At 46.6% G+C, this 12,190-nt stretch overlaps 1 protein-coding gene across 2 annotated transcripts in view; it reads left to right on the forward strand.

The window, feature by feature from the left end:
• The window catches only part of RNFT2 (ring finger protein, transmembrane 2), a 62,227-nt gene that overhangs the window by 14,295 nt on the left and 35,742 nt on the right, over positions 1–12,190 (forward strand). For both annotated transcript variants that reach the window (XM_027566694.1, XM_027566695.1), the window contains exons 6-7: positions 2,210–2,310; positions 5,462–5,615. In XM_027566694.1, the coding sequence (XP_027422495.1) occupies positions 2,210–2,310; positions 5,462–5,615 (255 nt within the window). The remainder of the gene's footprint in view (positions 1–2,209; positions 2,311–5,461; positions 5,616–12,190) is intronic.

Here is a 12,190-nt window from a genome sequence, read left to right on the forward strand (position 1 = left end):
TGAGATGAAAATGCCAGCTCAGTCTTTATTTTAAACAAATGAGCACGTTGAAGTCAGGAGTAGGGCATGGAGTCAGAGGTTCTTCTTGACCCTCAGTCTTGTCTTCTTCATGCCAACCCCTTTCTGTTAAAACAACAAGTTGGGACTTCCCTGGTGGTCCACAGGTTGATAATCTGCCTTGTGATGCAGGGGACACAGGTTCATTCCCTGCTCGGGGAACTAAGATCCACATGCCATGGAGCAGCTGGGCCCACATACCACAACAACTGAACCTGCACGTGGCCACAACCAGGGAGTCTGTGCTCCGCAACAAATGACCACACATGATGCAACCAAGTTCCCACATGCCTCAACTGAGACCCCATGCAGCCAAATAAATAAATAAATAAATAATTTTTAAAATCACCTGAAAGAGCAGCAGGTTGTTCAGTGTCATAGTGGGGCTGTTGGGGCTATATCTTTCTCAGAAGCAGCAACATCCTCATGGTGCCTTGACTTGAATTTTAAGGACAAAGGGATGCCTGTATCTGTGAATAGGCTTCTAGGGGTCTTTGCACCCTTTGAAGACTCAGGTGTTTTGCCTACGTGTGCATATTTCAGTGTCAGTAGGTCTACAAGACTCTTAGTTTAGGATCTCAGCTTACTACTGGAGAACTACCCCACTTGTCCTCCAGAGTCTGGCTTCTCAGGGCTTTGCTTATTCCCTCTCTCTTCTACTTTTGGTTCGGATTTACAGGGGATTAAGCTGGAATCTATTATTTATTGGCATAAAAAGGGCTGCTGAGTGGATTAATCACATTGATAAGAGCAGTTGGTTGGTCGGAGGTGGTTTCTCGGGCTGTTAACCTTGACCACTCCTGGAATAATGGGTGGATAGAGATGCATTTATTTTGTCTGCTCTATGGAAATGTGTGTTTTAACAGTGTGTGAAGTACTGAGCTGTGTCTGGAGACTGGAGCATTTACCGAAACCACAGGGAAGGTTACACTGGGAAAGTTATGACCTCATCTTATTCCAGCAATGCAGCCGCCCTGGTCCAGGAAGAGACAGGCTTTTGAGAATCTACAGCACGGGGTCTGATTATGTATCCCAGGGTACACAGGCAGGAACACCTTGCTCTACGCTTCCTCTAGAAATTTCCGGGGTTTGCTCTCAGGCTGAGAGACTACTAAGAAAACAGACCGAGAAGGTTTCCCAGCTTGTCTTCCTGGGGACGAATCAGAAACAAGTCTGAAGAAAGAGAAACCGTCTGGATCGCAGAGGGCTTTGACATCGACGTGTACGAAGCTGACTGTAGTCCTACAAACGTGCCCCTACGCTGAATGGTCAGTCCGGAAAGGTTCATACCACAAAAAGTTAGAACAGCAGTTTCTGACTTGTCGATCTGAATCGAGTGGTGGGTTGTAAAGTTGGAATAACAGGTCTTGCCACTTAGTGACCCTGAAACACGCTCCTGTGCCCGACTGAATGTTTACATTTGTCAAATTTACTTAACTCTTAACAGAACCTCACTTTTGAATAAGGGCACCGGACCTTAAAATATGTGCCCCTAAAGGACTTCCTTGGTGGAGCAGTGGTTAGGACTCCATGTTTTCACTGCAGGGGGCACGAGTTTGATCCCTGGCCAGGGAACTAAGACGCTACATGCCTCACAGTATGGTCCAAAAAAAAAAAAGTTATTAAAACATGTGCCCTTGAGCAAGAGTTGCTTAAATTCTCTGTGCCTCAGTCCCTAACAGTAAATATAATCTAACATTTCCTATATGCCAGTCACTGTTCTAAATGGTTCATGTACATTAGCTCTCATGACTTTATAAATTGATATAATATGCACCCTTTTTGCGGATGAGGAAAGAGAAATGCAGCGAGTTTAAGTAATTGCCCAGGGTTGAACAGCCCCCAAGTAGCAGATCAAGGATTTGAAGCCAGGTCATCCAGCTCCAGAATCAGTTTTGCTAACCATGGTGCCCTCCTGACTGGATAGTTCTCCAAGCAGGTTCACACATTTCTGTTACCTCCACTGTAACCATTGCTTGGGTTCCAGTGGGATGGAAAGATGCCAACACCCTTCCTTTCACCATGAGCCATGTTTCCTCCAAACCTTTGTGAAAGGGAACATTTGCCCCTTGTTGGGGAGCATTCTGGAATATTCTGCCAGGTGTACCTTTGACATTTCAGCATCCCCACAGATCTCTCGCTTTGTCTCCAGGAGAAGAGGTCGGTGCTGGTCATCCTGTGGATCTTGGCCTTTCTAGCGGGAAACACCCTCTATGTGCTCTACACATTCAGTTCCCAGCAGCTGTATAACAGGTGAGCAGAGGAGTCTGACCCTCAGTGGGAAAGTGGGGAGCTTTGTTGCACTTGGGACCCACAGCCCCTTCATTGGAGAATGATATAGTAGCCCTCAGTCACACTGTAACCTTCAGATCCTACCCTGTTGTTAAGTACACACATGCCTTGAGCAGAATTCTTGAGCAGAAATAGAATGCAAGCTGCATGTATAATTTTGCATTTTCTACTGACCACCTAGTGCACGAGGGGAAAGGACTAGCCAGTGACGGTCTCTAGCACAGGGTTGTAACTCAAGCCAAGCTTTCAGATTATGTCCATCTGTTTTCAAAATGGGCTTTGAGGAGTAAGCAGTTTCACCACTTTCTGGTGCCACCCAAAGTTGCATAAAAGCAATTTGGAGAATTCGTTCCAAGGCATCAACATGCCGCTCACACGCTGCATTAGTTGCCCGGCCCAGAAGATCAAGGTCCTGGTGGAGGGTAAAGGAGATGGAGTTTCCCAGAACCTTGGATGAATTTCCAGCTCGTGCCATTTTCTGGGCATGATCACATTCGCAGGCTCAGACCTCTGCACCCTCATCAGACCAGGGCTGAGTCAAACTGGCAGCACATGAAGAGAGAGAGTGGCTTGGGGAAAAGCAATAGAGCTCCTTTTTGATGTCAGTGGTCTAGAGTGTGTTTGTGATACCAACAACCGCTATCTTACTTTGCTTTCCAAGTGAGCAGGGTATTGCTGTTGCCATTTTATAGGTAAGGAAACTGAGGCTTAATGAAACCCTTTTTAGTGAACCTTAGTCCCAGTAGGTGAAAGCAAGTTTGAATCATCCCAGGATTTGAAGTCTGATGACCAGCGCCAGAAGGTCATAGTCCTGCCACATACCAGCTTGTGCCCTTTGGCAAATAGTGGAACCTTTTTGAACCTCCCCTAGTTTCTGCGTTTGTGAAACTGGAAGCAAGTTAATTGCTGCTTTACCCACCTGAACAGGCTAATGATTAGAGAGGCCAAATATTAGAATATGCAGAAACTACGGGGCAAACTGTGCAACATTTGATATGTCCTAATCATGTCATGATGTTATTGTTTTATGATGAATTACTGTACCTTTTGGTGGTGGTGGCTAATGGGGTGGAAAACTGACAATAAAATGTATCCGTCCATTAAAGTTCATAGTGTATCTTAGAAATAAGTGGATGTAGTGATCAATCTGTGGAAAAACACTTTGGCATCTTTCCGGCATCAAAGCCAACAGAAAAACACAAAGATGATGAAGTAAAACCCAGGTAGGTGAATGTAACAGATTGGTGTCTCTGGGATAAAATGGAAAGTGGATGGCACATCTTCATTTTTTTGCCATCAGAGATGCATGCATAATAAGAGAAGCAGGGCGTGAAAGTCAGCCCGCCAGCCTGGGATATGCCCAGGGAGGGACAAACGCAGAGACGAAGAGAGGAGCTCAGGGCCGCCCGCCTCTCCCCATATCGTAACCTGGGTGCGTCTCAGACTTGGAGATGAGGCATCCCATGGAGATGGGGCTCAGATGTGGAAGGACACTGACGGTATCATGAGAGATTGCCAAAATAGATTGTTTTCATTGATTTAGCCCATAGTCTAGCTCTTCAAAGGTCTTTATTATAAATAGAAATCGATTTTTAAAAATAAAAGTAAGAAAACAGACCATTTGACTCCTAGAATGCTCTCATCAGGGGACCTCAGTTTGCACTGTTGTCTGCCAGCCCAGCCGAGTATGTGGGAAGAGTTTAGAAAGCACTCAGTCTGGGCTGTGTGCACTGTCTTCTGCTTTTTGGGGGACAGGCAAGACTCGGAGTGGCCTTTGCTTGGAGCCTCTAATCCAGCAGAAAGAAAAGCAAGGGGCCCAGCACAATTTGGGTGCTGGTTCCAATCCTAGCTCCACATTCTAGCTGAGATACTGTGGACTCCATGATGTCATAGAACTCCGGACTCCCCAGCTCAAAATGCGATAATCATAGTGTCTACCAATTAGAGCCCTCGGGAAGATGAAATGACTTGAGACACATACAGCAGGTGGAGTAGGGCCAGCATGATGTAAAGAACCAAGGTATTATTAACATGAATAATACTGTCATCTGCAGGGGTGACAGACAGCAGTGTTGCTCCACATGTGGGCCATGGACCAGGGTCAGTTTGAGAATGACTTTTTGTCTGTCTCCCGTGAGTGAAGTACAGAAGTTGAGTGTGAGGTTGCCTTACCTGGTCACGGATGGGTAAGAGGAATTACACACTCCAAGCAGCACTACTGTGGAGTAAGGACTGAGGGCGGTAATTGTAGCTAGCACACCTGGGTTCAAATCTACCACTCTTCCTTGTATTTGTAGGACTATGTGCATGTTCCTTTACCTTTCTGTGACTCCGTCTTCTCGTCTGCGAAATGGGTAGGTAACAGTGCCTGCCTCGTAGAGATGTGGTTATCATTGTCAGTGCTGCTTGGCAGAGTCTGTAGTATGTCTATTACCTCATCGAATCCCACCAATAACCTGAGGAGGGACAGAAAGATTCCCATTTTATTGAGGAGAACACTGAGGCTTATAGAAAGAACATGATTTGCCTAGTGTTCAAAAAATGGAGAAGCCTGGATTCAAATTCAAGTCTGTCTGATACTCATGCCTGTATGCTTAGCATGCAATATGACTTTGGGCAACTTACCTTACCTCTCCAAGCTTTAGTGCCTCATTTATAAAGTGAGGGTAAGCAATGCTTACTGCATAGAACAATAAGATACAGTGAGTAAAGGGGTTAGCACACTGTCACACATCAAAACCTTTCTCCCTGCTTCTGTCTCTCCTTCCTTCATGGTGTTGGTCAGCTTTTTTTCCCTCCCTCCCTTCCTTCCAGTTTCTCTTGTGAAGCCTGTTGTGGACCCATAAAACTGGAGGGGACTTTAACTTATGATGTTCTAGGCCAAGTGCATCATTTAACTCTCAGGGGAACTGAGGCTCAGAGAGGTTAAGATAGCCACCCGAGGTCACACAGCAAGTTAGTAGCATATTCAGGAACAGAACACAGATGTCTGACTCGCAGTTTAGTGCTCTTTCTACAGGTAATATTTACAAGGCTGCCAGAGTGAGTAGAAGGAGCTGCCAAGGGCCAGTGATCCTAAATGAGCACTCTGACACTCTGACTCCTCCCCTAGCCTCATATTCCTGAAACCCAACCTGGAGACGCTAGACTTCTTCGACCTGCTGTGGATCGTGGGCATCGCAGACTTTGTGCTCAAGTACATCACCATCGCTCTCAAATGCCTCGTCGTGGCCCTGCCCAAGATCATCCTGGCCGTCAAGTCCAAGGTAGGCACAGGTGGCAGCCCCCATCACACCAATCATGCAGGGGTTCTGCTGCGCCTCCTGGAGAAAGAAAGGTTGGACTTGAGCAGAGCTGATGTCAGGTCATCAAATGAACAGAACTTGAGCTGGTAGATCCAGTAACCCACCTCTTATCATTGCTTGAAGCTGCGCATCATTCTTTATTGTCATCACCCTCCTGTCACGTCTCTACTCTCCAAGTGCATTCATTCCCTAAGTTATTGTCCAAAGCTGGCCTTGATGCCGTTTTCATCTAAATTTCTCCTGAGAAGGGAAAAAAGCACATCAACATGCCCTGGGTCCTGCTTTTCCCAGGGAAGGGTGGCTCTCACAGGTCTCACTCTTCGTGGCTTCTGTGGCATGTTCTGTAGGGGTAACTGAGGCTCAGGAGGAAAGAACTCTGTGATCTATGAGTGATGCCTGCCATGGCTGGGGGAAGAGAACTGGTGACAAGGATTCTTTGCAGTGTCATCTCAGGGAAAGGTCTGCAGCAGGTGTTGGTATGAAGAGGTCTTGGGGGATAATCATTGTAATTCAGAGAACTGGGCACTGTTAGGAAGAGACATCATCATTAGGTCAGAAAGCTCAAAATTTGTCCCAGGCCTTGGTTGGCAGAAGAACAAGTTGGAATTGACCATTCGTTTTCAGTGACAGCTGGTCAAATCACTGGCCAGGTGTGTAGGAAAAACACACTGTTGTGTTTCTTCTGTACACACACATGCTCACTACCTCTGACACCAGACATGCGGGTTTTCCACACATCATGTAATTCTCTGACACCAGCTGGGTGTCCAGCAGTTTATCTAGTTCTGACACCATCCACCTCAAGATAGTATCAGATCCCACGGGAGAAGGGCTTAGTCCCACCAGACGTCTCCTGTCCCTTCAGATGGCCAGTCCCAAGCCCCAGGTTATCACCTGTGCTTCTCATCAACCAGCCACAAAACAGAGTTCCACGACCCCCTCCTTGGGTTCAGTCACTTCTAGATGCCCTGAGCCTTTTCCTTCATAGCATTTGTGACACTTTGTGGAAGGCAGGAGATGTGAATCCAGGCATGTGAGGAAGCTGGCTCAACACTGACAGCCTGGAATAACAGTGGCTTGCAATTATTGAGCACCGACTGTGAACCTGAGACTGTGCTGTGCTTAGTCACTTAGTCGTGTCTGACTCTTTGCAGCCCCATGGACTATAGCCCGCTAGGCTCCTCTGTCCAGGGAATTTTCCAGGCAAGGATACTGAAGTGGGTTGCCATGCCCTCCTCCAAGGGATCTTCCCAATCCAGGGCTTGAACCCAAGTCTCCCACATTGCAGGCAGATTCTTTACCATCTGAGCCACCAGGGAAGCCCAACAATACTGGAGTTGGTAACCTATCCCTTCTTCAGGGGATCTTCCTGACCCAGGAATCAAATTGGGGTCTAAGAGCACTTTATGTATGAATTCCTTTTGTAGCCTCTTCAATTCCTCCCAGGGAGATACTATTTCTCTCATTGGTGATGAGACGGAAGGACAAGCAGCTGTTACGTGGTAAGGGTTGGGACTCCAGCCCAGAACTTCAGCTTCAGGGCCCAAGCTCTGCCTCAAAGTAGCTAGGGGAGGAAGATAAGGAAAACAGGCAGAGGATGGTCACTCATCACCTAATACCTTCTGCTTCTTGCTAGATTCTTTTCTATGTCTTGACTTGTGTAAGGCTCTCAGCACCCCTCTGAGAGAGAGAGAGAGAGAGAGAGAGAGAGAGATTATGATCAACTCTTGCCAGATGAATAGTTGAGTATAGTCACCCCTCAGTATCTGTGACGGGTTGGTTCCCGGATTTTCCTCAGATAGCAGAATCCGTGGATGCTCAAGCCACTTACAGTTGTCCTCCTGCATCCATGGTCCCACATCCTTAGATTTTCTACATGAGATTGGCTGAATCTACAGACGAGGAACCTGTGCTTCCTCTAGACCAGACCCTACTTCTTTCATTTCTTTCCATACACCAGCTAGTCCCAATCTGACATGTGGCAGATGCTCTTATCCCATTTTCCACATGAGAAACCTTCAACACAGAGATGCTAAGTAACTAACCCATACAGCTTCCAGAACCGGCTCTGTGCTACCCTTTCTCCTACCCACTGATCCTTCTATCTCAAAGACCTTTTTCCTTTCTTGTCTCAACCAATTCACACTCCTCCTGCAGATCACAGCCTCTTAGACATCCGCCTGCCCTTTGGATGAGGGATGGAGCCCCTGCTGGGGCTGTCCTAACGCCTTGTTCTCCCCCGTTCCAGCACTCACCACTCTGACCGTAATTGCTTGTTTAATTGTCTGCCTGCTCTGCTCAACTGTAACCTCTGTGACAACAGGAAATGAATGCATTTGGTTTCTTTGTTGATAGATCACCAGCATCTGATATGCACTCAGAAATGTTCATTGTATGTAGATATGCAGAGTAGATGGATGGATGAATGGCTATATAGGTAAATGGATGAATTGAATCGATAGCTGGAAAGGTTGGTGGATATGTGGATAGATGGATAGTCAAGTGATTGTGTGGATAGATGGATGGATGGATATTTGGATGTTGGATGGATATGTGAATGGATGGATGGATATTTAGATGATGGATGGAGATTTGAATGGATAGATGGATGGAGATTTAGATGGATGGATGGATGGATATTTGGATGGAGATTTAGAAGGATGGACAGACAGGTAGGTAGATGGATGGGTGAGTTGATGAGTTGATAGTCTAGCTAGCTACACTGACTCTCATCACCTCCTCTTGTAACTGCAGTGAGAGCTTAGACTCCATTGTCAGCTCAGCTCAGACTTCTCATGTCTGGTAGATGTCCAGACACCCTGTTGTGAAGACACCAAAATCTGCAAGGCAAAGTAGTACTCACTTCCCTGTGCTAGAAAGGAACACGCAGGGGCCTTCAAAAACTACAGCCGCCAGCCCAATAGTAATACATACAACTAAACATTGCTGAGCAACCACCAGGAACCAGGCCGTGTTTAAGTTAAGCACTGCCGTTTGTTCAAGAACAGTTGCTAAATGCCAGCTGTGTGCCAGGCACTGTTCTAAGCACAGGGGTGTATCAGTGAACAAAGTAGACAAAAATCCACATGCTCATGGAGTTGATAGTCTGCTGAAGACATTGTCTTGTTTAATCTTAACAATCCTGGTAGGTCGATACTGTTTATATCTCCTTGCATGCACGGAGCAGACACTGAGTTAAATAACTTGCCGGAGATTGCAAACCCCAGTATAATAATGCCCATGGCAGTAGGAGCAGCTGATGCGGAATCAGGCCTTCATGTGGGCCAGGCCTGGCTCTAATTCATTTTCCTCTGACATCTGTTCTAGAAGGCAAGTGCTGTTGTTTTGTGGGTTTTTAAAAATTGAGGTAAAATTCACATAACATAAAATTAACCAGTAATTATTTAAAAGTGTGTGATTCAGTGACATTCAGTACATTCACTGGCAACCATCATCTCTATCTAATTTTAAGACATTTTCATCACCCCAGAAGGAAACCTCATACGCATTCAGTCACTCCCCATTCCCTCTGACAACCACCAATCTGCTTTGTGTCTGTATGTATTTACCTTTTCTGGGCATTTCATATAAATGGAATCATACATTTTGTGACCTTTTATGTCTGGCTTATTTCCCTTAGCATCTTATTTTCAAGATTCATCCACATTGTAACAGATGTCAGCACTTCATTTCTTTTTATGGTTGAATAATATTCCATTGTGTGTAGAGACCAGCGTTTGTTTATCCATTCATCTATTGACAGACATTCAGGGTACTTCGACTTTTTGGCTATCAGGAATAGTGGTGCTTTGAACATTTGTGCAGAAGGATCTCTCTAAACAGTTTTTCTGGGTAATACTTAAGAGTGGAATGGCTGGGTCATATGGTAATTCTGTGTTTAACTTTTTGAAGAACCGCCACACTATGTCCCATAGCGGCTATACCATTTTACGTTCCCAGCAGGTGCTAGTTTTATCCCTGTTTTCCAGAGGAAAAAACAAACCCAGTGAGAGGTTAAGAGGAGGCCCAAGGTCACGCAGCTTATATATGGCTGTGTGGGGATTTGAACTCAGGCAGTCTGATTCCAGGATCGCTCTGAATCATTAGACCACACTCCCTCCCAGAGAAGTTCTCTGCATTTGCCTGGGGAAATTCCTGTGTTGACTGAGGAATGATGTCCCCATACACCATCTCTAGAAAATCCCCCCAAGGTTCAAGCAAAGTTTTCTTCACTTCCTTCTTCTTTGACGGGCACTGCTGGGGGTCAGGGGGCGGGGATTGGATTCGGCACCCCTTCTCTGCACCGCCGAGGTGTGGGCGACAGTTATTAATGCCTCCCTGGCAACTATCCAGCTCCCTTTTTCTGATTATTATTATTTTATTCGGCGAGATTAATGTGCCAGGTCAGAGCAGAATCCAGCCTGTAAGGAGTGATGTGAATAGTCTCCTCAAGATAAATTGCAGGCTTGGAAAAGGTTCGCAGCCTTTCCTTGCTTGTCTGAGTGCTCTCCCGAATCCTCATCAATCCTTGTCTGGGCAGAAGAAAAGGATGGGTCTTCATTTGCAGCTGGTGAGGGGAGGGGAAGGCACACATCTGTCAGGGACCCTAATGGCTCACAACACAGATGCTCTTTCCTGCACCTCCACGCCGTCCACTGAGAGCGTGGGTTGGTTTTTAATATTATAATCATTGTATTGGAAGGGCTTCTGGAATTTGGATTTGCCTGATGGCCCCACGGTCCCTGATGTGTGAGGCCGGATGAGCCACTGATCCCCCCACATGCCTCCAGACACCAGAGAGTCTGTCCAGGATCTTGTCACACCTGGGCCTCCCAGGATCTCCAGGCTCATTGGCCACCCAAGAAGGGAGGTGGAGTTAACAATGATGACCACCCATCTGTAACCTCAGCCCCAAACCATCACCCTGGCCGGATGACTAGAGCAGCCACTTACCATCGTAAATCTAGATAACTTATACAACCCATACATCTAGGCCCTGCCCAATCAGACTGCCACCCACTTCTCTGACCTCATCAGCCATGACCTTCTCCTCTCCCTTGCTCACCCTGGGCCAGCCAGCACCTTCCCTCTCAGGCCCTTTGCACTTAACTGCTCCCTCTGCCTGTGGAGGTTTTTCCCTATGTTTCCATGGCTGTCCCATTCCCATCATTCAAGTGTCGCTCCAGTGTAACTTCCTCTGAGAGTCTGTCACCTCCCTGACCACTCTGTTCAGAGTGGTGGTCCCCGGCCTGCATTATCCCATCACCATTCTATTTCTTCCTGTAGCATGTACCAGTATCTGAAATGACTGAATTGTGTTTATTTTTTTACCTCTGCTACTCGAGTATAGACTCACGAGGACGAGGACTATCAGGTCTGTCTTGATGCAGGAAACACACCTTGGGTATTATGGGCTGAATGAAGAGCCTCATGTTAAATTCCTATTGGGAGGTTAAAACCAGGTCTGCTGCTTCCCCCACGTAGAGTTCTTTTCAACCACCTCCCCTTTCTGTCCTCAGTCCCACTGACATTATTTGGAACTTATTTGCTTAAAGAGGCAGTGCTAGACCTTGAGAATATAAAAATGAGTAAGACACCTTCCTTGCCTTCATGCACTCCCTTATTCTCTGCGAGTAAAACTTGCTTTTGTGTTAACCTAACCCAAACCTAGTTACCAGCTTCTCAGGTGGCACTAGTGGTAAATTACTCACCTGCCAATACAAGAGATGTAAGAGACCCAGATTTGATCCCTGGGTTGAGAAGATCCCCTGGAGGAGGGCATGGCAACCCACTCTAATATGCTTGCCTGGAGAATTTCATTGACAGAGGAACCTGGTGGGCTACAGTCCATGGGGTCGCGGAGTTGGACATGACTGAAGCGACTTCACGCATGGGTAGAGGAAGTACTTGCAGAACTGACATCTACTGACAGCTGAGTCAGTGCTGAGCTGATGAGAAGTTGTAGGGTCAGCAAACCTGGATTCCAATCCTGATTTCCAGACACTTACTGCCTATGCAACCTTGGACGGGTGACCTCACTCTTTGGAGCCTTCAGCTTCCTCATGTCTGAAATGGTCATTTTTATCCCGTTAAGGTTATCAGAAGGTAGAAGAGTGGGTATCCAGTTGCTGGATGGTTAATAGGACTAGCTATGTCAGAAACGAGGAAAAGTTTAGCCAAGCTCTTTCTCCAAAGAACAGAGCACGTGACCAACTTCCTGTCTTTTCCCATCAGAACAGGAAAGAGAAAGCCCTTCCCGTGTCTGAAATCATCATAACCGACTCCTAGTGCAGTCTGGATAGCCAGCCCCCGGATGAGAGGTTTCCAGAGGGCAAGATTCCACGAGCTTTCAGCCTGGTGGTTTGTCTCTAAGTACAGGGGAGAGCCCACAAGAGCAGGAAAGGTGCTTTTCTTGGATGTGAGAGATGAGAGGATTCATGAGGCTTTTGGTGCCATTAAAATCCCTCTGTTTTCTGGGCCCTGAACCCAGCACTTTTGCTTTCAGAGTGGTTTCCCATTGATTGAATCACCTTCCC

This window comes from Bos indicus x Bos taurus, chromosome 17 (assembly GCF_003369695.1).
Source record: "Bos indicus x Bos taurus breed Angus x Brahman F1 hybrid chromosome 17, Bos_hybrid_MaternalHap_v2.0, whole genome shotgun sequence".
Classification (NCBI taxonomy): Eukaryota; Metazoa; Chordata; class Mammalia; order Artiodactyla; family Bovidae; genus Bos; species Bos indicus x Bos taurus.